The sequence below is a fragment of the Pagrus major genome, chromosome 14, assembly GCF_040436345.1.
Source record: "Pagrus major chromosome 14, Pma_NU_1.0".
In the NCBI taxonomy this organism is placed as follows: Eukaryota; Metazoa; Chordata; class Actinopteri; order Spariformes; family Sparidae; genus Pagrus; species Pagrus major.
Window position 1 is genome coordinate 11,396,632 of NC_133228.1, and position 12,914 is coordinate 11,409,545.

Genomic DNA, 12,914 nt, shown 5'->3' on the forward strand with positions numbered 1-12,914 from the left:
AATCCATTTAGCTGACAGTTAGCTAACTAATGATTAACTTGAATGTTTTTTTTCTTTATTTTTGTATTGTGAAATGTATTTCTGTATGTTATATTAATGTTGTTATTTCTCTTAGACTCTCTGCCTAGGCTAATGATGTTCATTTACTTGCACTGTCCCTCAAATAAACAATTAAAATGATAAATAATAAAAATAAATAATTTTACAAAAGATTACTATTTAACCGTAATTGCTAGTTTGAACTTTAAACTCCCTGCTAGTCAGTTAGCCACACTAGTTTTCACATACTCGCAGTACATGTTGCTTAGTGTTGAGGCATTACAGCAGCAGCTTCATGTATTTGTATATACAATATTTTTCTGAACCAGCTAGTCCACAGTCTTGTACCCCAACAATGCAGTGTCCCTATAGGTTTGTATGTATGCACAATGTCTGTGTGTGGGTGTGTGCATAAGCCCGTATCTGTTTTGTACTCTGTACTTTGTGCATCTGTGTATATGCATCAACATCTGTGCCAGCAGGTGTGTGTGAACTTGCCACTAACAAGGTGACAGGTTAGGTGCTGTGCGATGCCTCCGGGGGCCCTTAAGCTTGCTCAGCACGCACAAACTGAGCCCACTAGTCCTCAGACAATACACTACTATGCTCTGCTCTGCACCTGTGTTATGTTTTCATGCTGACAAAGATGTGCTTTCCTCTTCGTGGGCTAAAGATCTGCTTTGTTTCCATGACTCAGAGACTGAAATAGAAGAGCTGCCACCAACTCTGAACCGAGGCTCTTTGTAGTAAAAGGGCCAAATAACTTCGAACACACAAACACAGCAGTGAATGGTTAGCAAACGGGTGGTATGCGGATTACTCACTGTGTAGAACTGGCACACAAATGCTGAGTGAACACAATTCACTTGGCTTTGATTTTCCTCTCAGTATTTTCCATATGTGTAACTAAACTCATCTTGTAAAATGCGCACGGTGTCATCGGATACATTTTGTTTTTACCATGATCCGCAAACTGGAAGACGGTTCAGAGGAAAGTGATTTACAAAGTTTACAACAATGACATCCAAACTCTTAACGTGTAATGCAATGATTTATGGGCATTTGTTTCAAGGGGGAAAAAATAGACAATAACCCGCCGCTTCAAAACAGCCAACAGAGAATGTTTATTTAATTGTCAAAGAGTCAGGCACTTGTGATGTTGTCACTGCTCTGACTAAAAGAAAACCGAAGCATTAAAGAGCGGGAAAGCAGGTCTGTGTCATTTCTGGTCAGTCACTGTCAATGCCAAGATCATGTAATCAGAAAAAACATACTACTGCCCCCTTGTGGGATCAGATGATACTACAGTATGTCTGTGAGCAGCACACATTAGTTTACTCAGGTTTTGCACGTAGTTTACAGAGACCTATTTTATTTTTTGTTGTTTGTGCTCATGAGGAGATAATTCTGTAAGCCTTCAGTCTCATGTGAAACACAGCAGGATTTTCCTTGGTGGGAACAATTTGAAGAATCACGTGTCCTTGAGCAAAACCCTCAGCCATAAACACTGGCACAGATGAGGATGGCATGAACGAGCGTCTCTGAAAAAGCACTCAAGATAATCATTTCTTTTTCTGCAGTCCGTGAAGTCTTTCCTTCTTTCCGTGCTCCTTGTCTTTAGCTTTTGCCTCTTTTTGAAGGCATCACAGTGCGATTATTTCTTGGAAAGAAATTTCATCTTGTTTCCTGGAGCAAAGGAAAGGAAACAGAGGGGTTTAAGGTGAAAATGAGCCGACAGTAGATTGTTTGAAAATATTCTGGCTAAGCATCACTCAGAAACAACTTTACCCAAGCCTTTGAGAAATCTGTTGACCCTCCGGTGTTCATTCTCATGGATGGAGTCTAAATACTCCTGCGCCCTGACTTCAAACAGTCCTGAGGAAAAAAAAAAGAGAATCGTGAATCATTGGATCACCTCCCGAAGGCTGAACCTCTTTTAACTGCAGCTGTTTACCTCTCAGAGCCTGCCTGTGGAGCTCTCTCTCCTGGATGAACCAGCCAAACATCTGAGTCTCCATGAAGACCTCCAGGAAGCGGCGGACGGTCTTAGACGGGATCGCTTTGCGAAAACCTTCATGCTGAAAGGAGCAGGGGACCGGGGAGGAGGAAGAGGAAGAGTAGCCGTCTTCCCGTTCTCCGGTGATGAAGAGTGGATAGTGGCCTACCAGCTCGACGAAGAAACGAACAAAGGCCTCGGACACAACGGTGCTGAGTTGGTCTGAAGAGAATAAAGAGATAAATATTGTACAAACACATACAAACACAACCACAAGGAGCTGCTGAAGTTGAAAAATCAAATGTCTTTTATGTTCCAGTTCTTGTTATGTCTCACCACTGGGTGTGTCTCCTCCTCTTTCGTTAGCAAGCTCTCTTCTCCTCTCCAGAACGTTCTCCAGGGCTGATTGGAGCTTAGAGGGCAGGATGGAGTCTTCATCGTCCAACTGAATGTGACAAAACAGGATTTTAAAACCATGTGCAGGTATGTTAGAGGGTAACTCAATCAACTTTACAAATTACAGTGTGTCTATAGGTCTTTGGGAGGACTACTGCATATGTGAAAAAAGTAGTATAAAGGCTTTTGTGGCTCCAGAGGAAGCTGAATGTAATGTGATAAAAATTACTGGCTGAATTGTGGGTAACGTAGGCACTAGCAAGAATATGTGGAATATAAAAGATCGATTTTAATCATTTCTTTTTAAACTGTCCATAATCCAACAGGGTTATACGTGTGCTAGACCAGTGGACTGCTTTTCAAAACCTGTCGCCTGCATTACCCACAATGCAACAAAGCCACTGATTGAAATCATTGGTGACAATTTATCAGAGTACATGCTGCTTCCTCTGGAGCCACAAAAGACTTTATACTACTTTTTTCGTGGCTGGTTTCATGTGTAAAATTGGTGGAGTCACCCTTTAAAGGTCCTATATTATAGAAAGTGTTATTAGAAAGGAGATGTAGCTGCTATATAAATACTGTGAAAGTATCGAAACACTCAATCCACGGAGAAAAGCTGAGAAACTGTGTCAGCACCCTCAGCCATGAAAAAACATTGGCAGAACTGATGCAAAAACATGGCGGGCAGTGCCTGCTCAGGCCTGTGAGAGCTGACCAATCAGACCAGACTAACCCATTTCTGGAGGATTTCTTAAAGAGACAGGCACTAGAATGTAGCGTTCAGACAGAGGGTGAATAGAGGTGCTGCAGAAATGGAAAGTGTAAGAAAAATAGTATGTTTTTTGAACATTAAAGTGTGTAAACATTTTCAAGTAGACACCCAAAACAAGTGTTTACGAGTATAATATGGGACCTTTAAGAATGAGCTAATTACTGTTTGATAATGTTCCACAATCGGATCATGCAGAGCTACAAAAAACACACAAACATGACTGAACGCAGGCCTACCTGTCTGAGAAATCGATTGTTCCCAAGATCCACAACCAGAACCTGCACATAGAAGACCTTAGTTATGATAATGAACAACATTTTTGCATTCATAATGTTTTTATATGTTCACAGCTGTAAATGATTTCATATTTTGATAGATGAATTAAGGCCTCTCTGACCTCCTCCAGGGGCAGCTCAGTGAGCTGAGGCAGGGTACTGGACAGCAGGCCGACGATGAACGGGGTCGGAGTGCAGACGATGTCGAGCATAGCCGTGGGCAGCACGGGGATGTAAGTGTGCTGCCATACGAAGGGGTAGAGCAGCGCCACAACAGCATGGCAGCACTGGGAGAGAGTACTGAGAGGAAACACACAGGGACAACAGGATGCTTTTAATTGCATGTTTGAAGCTTATACGATTCATTTTTGCTTTCTTTCTGGAGGAGGGAAGGACAGAAAGATACAGAAACGTACTCCTTCTCACCACATGAGGGTGCTGTTGTCTAAAATACCATCCAATCACTTTTAATATTCCCCAAAGTAACAACATTTCCCAGAAAGGAAAGCAAATCCACATACTTCCTTCATTTACGTCATTCAACTTTGCATTCCGGTCATCTACTAGTGTGACCGCTCTTTCTGACTCCCACTGGCTTTCTCCTGCAGAACAAACAAACTGGCCCCAGCACGAAAAAACTCAACAGACTGGCCTCAAAATATCTCTCTGGCATGTTCCCTGAATAAAACTGGGGCTGCCATAGATTTATTTTAAAATCTGGGTCTGGACCACCCGCATTTCTGATAAATTTATAATGAAAACATCCCTGCTGCTTGCACCTAATATCTGCCGGCTCCATAATTACATAAACAGTGAGGGAAGGATGTTCAGTGCAACATCATATTTTTAAGGGCTGTCACACTGAGGCAGGGGAGCTACAGACTTCAGTATGTCCCTACAGGATAAAGGCTCCACTGAAGAGACCGACCTGAGTTTATCAGCGGTGAAGATGACCCTCCGCTCCAGCAGCAGAGACCCGAACACTCTGAGGAGCAGACGCAGACTCAGGCAGGAGAACAGACACTCGAAGTCTACGTGCTCCAGGCGGGAGTCAGAGGGTCGACAGAGCTCCATCACCTGGGAATACAACGCATAAAAGACATTAGGCAATCGCTAAGGGGCCGTGGCACTCGCAATGAGGGGGGCGTTACTGAAAACATGCCAACAAATGTTCACACTCTGCAGTTACATGATTTTCACACCACTAAATGTAAGATTATTGCTGCCAAAATGCTGGTTAACTTGATATTCTAGTAGTCAATCAGGCATAACTTTCAAAAACAGGTTTATTTTATCGAGCTCTGTAGTCTTCAATATTTCTGAAGGCTCCAGTTTCAATGTTTGCTTCAGATAGCCTCCAGTGTCACTGACCTCAGTGCCTGAGCCGGGAAGGAAAGTTTTAATAGTGATGGTTCTGCCCGGGGCTGGAAACTGAGCCTCCATGATGGCTCTCATAAAAGGCTGTACGAGGGCTGGAGACAAAGCCCTCCGCCTCTCCACCTCGTCCAGCACCTACAGTACACACAAATAAGCACAACCACAAACACTATAAATTCGCTTAATGACTTATGTCAATAATATTATCGTATGGGACCAGCTGGGGTGGTTTACCTTGGAGAACAGGTTGAAACAGCCAAGGTGACTAACAATACAGTAGACCTCTGGTAGGCGTTTGCCTTTCCCACTTGGCTGAAAACAAAAGGTGAAAGTTTATTTGTTGCTACTGTTAAATGAAAATGTTTAAAATGTTGAATCTTTTCTGAATGTGAGAAATTCAGTTTAACAGCTATGTGTATTTTTTGGAGTAGCAACTGTGTTTTTAAAGGTGCACTTTGTAAGAATTGGCCACCTCTAGGGGGCAACATATCACCAGAGTAACAGCTAACTGCTGCTAACTGTAGCTGCTGTTAGCTCAGTTATCCATGTGGCTAGCGGACATCTTTAATATGACATCAAAACTCTTATTTCTTCACATTCTGTTTATAGTTTTTGTTAATTTGTTTTATGATGTTTAATTTATGTTCTACTCTTACATATTGCATTAAAGTATTTGGAGGACAACATATAATATAAGTATACTTCTGGCCATTCAAAAAAAGTTTCAGAAATTAAAAAAATGTTCATATGCACGTCAAAAGGCACACACACACACACACACAAACACACACACACACACACACAAACACACACACTCACACACACACACACACACTTTCCCAGTCTCACACACTTCCTCCCAGACTCTGAGATGGACTGTTTTCCCACAGGCACGCCGACTATTTTGGCACGCTTATTTACTCAGCCGTCATTGTGGTATTTAGCCACTTCCTGTTCAGTAGCGCTGCACTTATTTATTTGACTCGTTTCTATTTACCAGTAAACGCCGGCAGTATCCAAACCTCCTGCTCCCATCCTCTCCGGTCAAAACAAAAGCGAACATCTCACTATGCGGGATGACCCATAACAAATACACAAATAAACATGTGATTAGCATATTTTGATTGTATATACATGGATAATTACATACATACAAACTGTAATACTGGCATTTATCCATCCATACATCATCTGTTCATATCAGCAGTCATTTTCAGTATTTAACATGTTGAGTTGCTAAGGAGAGAAATAGCTCTGGGGAGGATATTTAAAACAATATTGACCGTTAATTAACTTTAATTTATGCAGCATAAGTTATTTTTTATGCCCTCACCTCAGGTAGCTCTCCACCGGCTCCCAGTCTTTTGCATCAGGGAAACAGAACTGAGGAATGATCCTCAGCTGATCCTCCGTCTCCCTCATGAACTTGAAGCTGCGCTCCAGCTGTAAAAGCAGTGATGCAATGGGACTCAGTTTTTACTGCTTTCATGCATTTTCATTAACTTAATTTCCCATTACTATTTCATGCATGTTCAACAAAGGACCTTTCTTTTTTTGTATCTGGACATCCCTGTGGACAAAAGCAGTTTGACCAGTCACATTTACATATTTAGTTTTCAACGTTTTTTCTGTCTCGGGGTAAAAAAATGCAGCGTTCTATTTTGAGACATGAGGGATTTTGTGTTGCACTTCCATAAAGTTTATGAACTCACAAGAGAGAGATTCAGAATGGATGCAACAAAGGCCAAGTAAGAGTCCAAATATAAAAGACTGGATCCTACACTTCCCATAATGCAACACTCTCTCTTTTATATCACTTTTGCAATTTGTGATTCAGGTTTTCTGTTAAAAAATGTAAAACCTCAAACCCTAAATTGGGCTAAATACCTCCAAGGAAGTTGTGTTTTCACCTGTGTCCGTTCGTCCGTTTGTTGGTTGGTTTGTCAGCAGGATTACAAAAAAACTACTGAGCAGATTTCCATGGAGCTTGGATGGAGGATGGGTCTCGGCCTAGAATAGACCCCATTAACTTTTGGTGCTGATCCATATAAAGGATTTATGTCTCTCATTCTTTAACATTGTGTTTTCTACATTTTCAGGGGATAATGCATGAATCTTGAGGAAAGAATAATCAGGTGTATTTAGGTGGCTGGTATCTATGAGTGAGAATGAGGGGACTATTGGGCCTTGGCGGAGGTATGCCCTCTACTGATTGCCATTCTAGTTGATCATCTGGGTTTTTCCCTGACTTTAGGAAGCTCTCTCTATGTTATACTGTTTGATGAGTAAACTTAACTTAATGTGTACAATTGGTGAATTGCCCCTTTAAAAAAAAATGAGCACAAAAAACAAGCAAAGATCGAAGCACCCCTCAGATCCTGACCTTCAGGGGGAACTGCTGCGAGACCTCTGGCAGATATTGGGCACCAGCCTTCGACTTCTGCAGCGACACAACTAGAAAATATTCAAAGAGCTGACGTTGGTGGAGGTCCTTTTCCCGGGAGCTCTTGGTACCGTTGTATTGGACTTGAGCCTGGCCTGGCTGGCTCAGTATGGACTGGACTGACCTGAGACGCTGACGATGAGCTGGGGGGAAAAAAGTAACGTACAATGTGGTTATAAATTAAAGATGTCAAAAGATGTTAAGCCAAAAAGGAGATGTTGTGTGTGGTAATCTACCTTTTGCTCTTTCTTCAACTTCACTCTCGGAGTCACTGTTGTCATCTGTTACTGAAAACAAAAGTCAGGTCTCTTTAGCCAAAACTACTATTTTACATTATAGGTATAAGAAAATGCGTAGAATAAAGTTTCATTTCCTCTGGATAATCATCATTTAAACGTCATCACCTCTCCCTGAGCTTGTCTCAGCGTAATGATAGATCCTCCGTAGACGTTTCTTCCCAATCCGAGCCTCAAAGATGCTGTTGATTCTTAGTACAACCTGTTGGAACAAAGCTCTGACTCAGTGTGAAGAAATACTACAGCATGATTTCTGTCCTCAAGGATGTGACCTTCTACCTATACAGCTCTAAAATAAGCCCACACCGTTGGTATCCTGCGGCAGGTGCGGCTGTAGAGATCCCCGGGCATCCAGGAAGTGTTTTCAGGCCCAGTGGGAGTGGAGGGAGGGCTGAGCTGGGGTGGAGATGAAACACCGCCGCTGCTGGTGCTGTGGGTCGACTGGTTGGTTCGCCGCAGGTCCAGCAGCTTGAAGCTCCTGGCTGAATTCTGCCTGAAGAAGCCGGGCCTTGAAGTCTGCAGACAAAATTTAATCAATTTTCGAAATACTTCAAACATAAACGTGAAGTATTATGCTTGGCTTATACTGTGGGAACCTTGGTACTATCGGCGCCAGGAGAGGAGGGCAAAGACTGCTGGGAGCACTGACTATCCAACTCGATGTCCTCATATGGGTTCTCTTTGGATGAATCTGCAAGGAGAGCAAAGATGGCAATGTTCAACACATGTTCATAGGCATTTATAGGCAAAACTAAGAGGTTTTATTGTTCAAACAATATGGGATTCCAGTTTCCATTCCAGTTTGTAGGGTTAGGATTAGATGAGAAGATCAATACCACACATGAATCAGTCCGATAATGAGTAGCCAGTCAAACAAAAGAGACTTCAGAACAGAATTTTTATCTTTGGATAGAGCTAGGCTAGCTGTTTCCCCTTGTTTCCTGTCTTTATGCTAAGCTAAGCTAACCAGCGGCTGGCTGTAGCTTTATATTTACAAGATAGGTGTTGATGTTCTCATCTATCTCTTGCCAAATGTCAAACTATTTCTTTAAAAATGTAAATCAGTGAAGGATAATAGAGGTGACTGACCGAGGATGTCTTCATAGTGATGTTCCTGAGACAGTGAGCGAGACAAGAGCGGGCTGGTTGACCCTGCGAGGTCTTCAAACTCAAAGGACTTCCTGTCACCATGAAGAGAAACATCAGGTCAAACTGTGACCATAGCCATAAAAAACAAAACACGATATTTTTGTTCTCTCCATACCTGTTGATGTTGTCTCTAACTCTCTCACCCCTCGGTCTTCCGTAGACACCAGAGGGAGGTTTCGAGGACGTTTTCGTAGAGTTGGAGGGCAGTGGTGGGAGGTTCCTCTGCCCTCTCCCCTGCTTCTGACTCTTCCCGACAAAGGCAGTAGCTGGATGTTGGAAGGTACGTTGGGGTTTGGGGACTGGGTTGATGGGGGGTTCTCCTGGTTCTGTGTACACATTCTCCTGGTCCTGCTTTCCTTCTCTGGCTCCAGAGGATTTCAGTGCACTAGTCTGACTCGTGACTTCACATTCTTTCTTCGTCACCTCTGTCCGTTTGTCCCTGCTTGGTGGGCTGAAGTAGTTTCCGAGTTCTGTTGGAGTTTTCCCGTGATTCTCCCCCATAGCCTCCAGCTTTTTGAAAAGAGTAAATACAGCTCTCTTCTCCTGGCTGGTTTGTTCGGCTGGCCTCCTGTCGCTGCTTTTCCTCAGCGTCCCCACCTGCTGCTGCACTGTCGACGTAGGTGAACAAGGCCTTGAATCCCCAAGCTTTTCTACATTCTCTTTCTCGTGATCTTGCTCTTCCTTGTGGACAAGTCGACCGCAATCCTCTCCTTTTCGGTTCTCACTGGGCTTGCTGCTCTTGAGCGTCCCTCTTTGCTGTTTCCCAGTTTCAGCAGGTGAACAAGGCCTTGAAGCCCCGTTCTCTTTCCCAAGATTTTGCTTTTCCTTATTGGATACTCTCCTGGAAGTCTCCGTACTCTGCTCATCGTTGCTTTTCGTCAAAGATTCGGTCCTTTTTATGCTGGTGCATTGACCCAAAGAACCTGAGGTAATGGGTGAATGAGGAGGTTCTTTCCCCTCCCACAGAGAAATCTTATCCTTGATTTTGCCTCCATTGGATCTTGAGAGTTTGTGGCCTACCAAGAGATTGTTCTCATTGCTGTGAGGATCAAAAGTAGACTTCCTGTGAGCCATGATGAGTGATTCTTCCCTCTGGTGGCTCAGGTTGTCTAATGGGGCGAAGGGGAGTTTTGGTGCCCCCTCTTTTCTTTGCACAGTTCCCTTGTTTTCCACTGAAGCAATATGGGGACCACTTAGCTCACCAAGACAGCCGTTCTTCAGTCTAAACACAAAAGGAAAAAACATGTTTTCTGAGTTTTACAAAGTTGCAAATGAACATAAAATAGTAAATGTATTGTCACAATAATCTGTAAACTACCCATTACATACGTATCACAGCTACTGTGCTGTATTGTGTGTTGGAGTCCTGGACAACACTTGTTGCCACTGAGAGAGCTTGAAGCTAGTTAGCAAGCAAGCAGCTGAAATAGTTAGCTAAAACTAATTTATAGATAGCTTAGTTGAAATAGTTAGCTGAAAGTTACTGTATATATTAACACTCAAAACAGCTAGCTAAAAGTATGACATTGACAATACAGTTGACGCTAGCTGAAAGTAATGGCTAAGCAGTTGAAACCATTAACTGACAAAGAGTTTGAATTACTAAAAGTAGGCTAATGGACGGATGTTTGAAACAGATAGCGTTAGCTAAGAGTTGGCTACTGGATAAACAGTAAAAAGTAATTAGCTAAATGTAGCCTAATGGATTTAGCTCAAGAACAAATAGCTGAAGCTAAAAAGGATGTTAATGAATCAGCAGTTGAAGAAGCTAGGCCTTCTTAGCAAAAAATGGTTCAACTTTGACATAGCATAGCTAAAAATCATGAAATATGTCTGCCAGTGCAAGTGGTGGCCTAGAAGTAGTTTACAAAACACAAACTTGACCAAACCAACCTTATTTTGTACAAAAAAGTGCAATAAATGCTTTTATATAGGCCTTAGTATATAAAATAATAACATCTACTTTAAAATCAGTTGAAATGCACACATTTGGTGGTAGTTTCTTGAGTTCATTTGACAGGCCTATCGGGGTAAACACACAAAAGGTTGGGAACCACTTCTTACAGAATTTCTCAGTGAAATACATCTTTTTAAAAATTATACTGGACTACTCATGTCAACAAAAGGCTCTGACTGCTACCAGACTTTCCCAGACTTCCCAGTACAGTTTCTGTGACTACCAGTTAGGGGACACTTAGTCTTTTTCTGGCAACAGTGGGAAAATTCAGCCTGTGAGTAAATGCCAGAGGACAACCCTATGACCGAGCATCTTCTTCTCATCAGCCTCGCTAAATAAACACATACTTGGACCGCGGCCCAATTCATCAAACCGTTATGATTTAATAAATAAACGGGAGGAAATGGGAAGCCCAAAGTTGAAAGACCTGTTGTGACTTTTCCTTAATGGATGTGATGACAAAAGGGCAACCTAAACTGCCTTACTTACTGTATTTCTCAAGCTCAAGAGGAATTTGTGAGGAAAAATGTTCATTTTCTACAGTGTAAATGTTCAATCTGATACAAACCTGTTGATAGTGGAGTAGATACAGTCCGGCCTGGTTGGCATTCTCTTAGTGGCCTCCATGATCACTGTACACCTAAAAGATGAGGAGGAAAACATATTAAGCCAATCGATTGTGAATCGAGTTTGAATGTTTAGATTTTTATTTGCATCCTGTCTGGCTTGGCTCTTTTCAATGAAACTGATGATCATGAAGAGTTTTTTCATATTAGAGATTAACAGACTTGTTAAGGCTTATGCAGTGTGACCATTCATTCACAGCTGGTAATGTACAGTATTTACGGGACAGCTGGGCAGACTCAAGGAAAAACATGACAGCCAGGGACTCGGTGCAACTCCCTCAAGCAGTTCATCACACAAACCAACATTTCAACAGTCATTAGGGAGCTCTTGCGTGATTGAATCACTCTCCTCAGCCTTTTCTTTCCTTTCCTGTATTGATGTATGCTCCTTATTCTGCTGCAGGAGTCCAACCTCTGGCCCTCAGAGCGACCAAAATGCTCTGCTCTCCTCTTCTTGACTTGCATACTTTCACATCTCTAAAAGGCCAGTGTTTCAAAGTTCACTGGCCTCTAAGATAGAGCTTGGTCATTTCCCAGCTCTGAGGCTGTTGTCACCATTTGTTTAGTTGATATGTAGTCAAAATGACAGGGTAGCATGAGCAGAGGGACTGCATACAGCTCTTAAAGACGCAGGCTATGGCTGATTAGCTGGGAAACAAGGCATCCAGATGCCTATCTACTGTGTGATAAAGATAAGGAACCATCAAGAGCGGCCCAATTAAAAGAAGAAGCATATGTTGTGGTAGTTTTCTCTTATGCAAGAGGTTGCTTTTAGGAAAAAGTTGATTTTCTAAATATGTTTTTACCAAATAAATACATCACATCTTATTTTCTCCCCTCTTGAGTTAATTTTCACAGGTGACTAAGCGGAAAAGATATGACTTTAGATTGCTTCTCCAATACTGAATGTTTGTACACTTGAAACACAAACAGGTCAATGAAAATATGAGACAACACAGTTTGTTGAGACCACATTTTGTCTATCAAACATGTCAAATTAGATCTGTTTCTTACCTCCTTCTGTCGTACAGTTTCCATGTGTTCATTAGTGAAACAGGAACATAATGGAGCCGATGTTGCTATATGAGTATCCATTGGTGTAACCTCTGAACCACCCCGATGTGGTGTGCTGTATGTCCAGGTAAAACACTCGATTAAGTCGTCAGATGTGTAATTGAGCGAGACATAAGGGTCTCACCTCAAACTGCTGTACACTCCTCTCTCCCTGTCTCCAATCTCCAACTTTCATTCACTCTTTCTCTGCCCACACACAGCCTGAATATGACTTCCTCCCTCCCTCTCTTCTCTCTCTCTCTCTCTTTACATGTGTCTCTATCTGCTGGTTGACTCCCTCACAGCTGACATTATGAAGGGAAAGCACTGACACATGGGACAGACGTCATTCTATTACATTATTTCCCTCCAAATCTGACATTCGTTGGAATTCACATCACAACTGTTCCCGAGTTACAGTTGTAACAGTGCAGCTGTAGCACGTCAGCCCACCCTCCTCGCCCTGCGGTGTATATTCACCTCCATACAGTAATGAAAAGGAGCGTCCCAATGATATATGCAAAATACAAGC

The 12,914-nt window shown here is 42.4% G+C and overlaps 1 protein-coding gene across 1 annotated transcript; it reads right to left on the bottom strand.

Annotated features, from left to right (window-relative positions):
• Nucleotides 1-1,139: 1,139 nt before the first annotated feature.
• On the bottom strand, nt 1,140-12,536 carry LOC141008069 (DENN domain-containing protein 2A-like). Its single transcript, XM_073480264.1, has 20 exons — nt 12,344-12,536; nt 11,272-11,343; nt 8,862-9,968; nt 8,687-8,778; nt 8,194-8,288; nt 7,904-8,113; nt 7,706-7,799; nt 7,538-7,588; nt 7,242-7,444; nt 6,192-6,301; nt 5,856-5,925; nt 5,093-5,170; nt 4,853-4,993; nt 4,410-4,558; nt 3,604-3,781; nt 3,443-3,484; nt 2,372-2,480; nt 1,994-2,257; nt 1,828-1,914; nt 1,140-1,725 (listed from the first exon to the last, which is right to left on the bottom strand). The coding sequence occupies exons 1-20, from the start codon at nt 12,373-12,375 to the stop codon at nt 1,694-1,696; spliced, it is 3,216 nt and encodes a 1,071-aa protein (XP_073336365.1). The 5' UTR covers nt 12,376-12,536; the 3' UTR covers nt 1,140-1,693.
• Nucleotides 12,537-12,914: the final 378 nt, after the last annotated feature.

Excerpts from the sequence above, each read along its gene's own strand:
- LOC141008069 (XM_073480264.1), bottom strand. The coding sequence starts at position 12,375 with ATGAACACATGGAAACTGTACGACAGAAGGAG. Across the intron at positions 3,782-4,409 it reads TTCACCGCTGATAAACTCAG|TACTCTCTCCCAGTGCTGCC; the intron begins GTCGGTCTCTTC and ends GTTTCCTCTCAG. Across the intron at positions 1,726-1,827 it reads CAGATTTCTCAAAGGCTTGG|GAAACAAGATGAAATTTCTT; the intron begins GTAAAGTTGTTT and ends CCTTTGCTCCAG.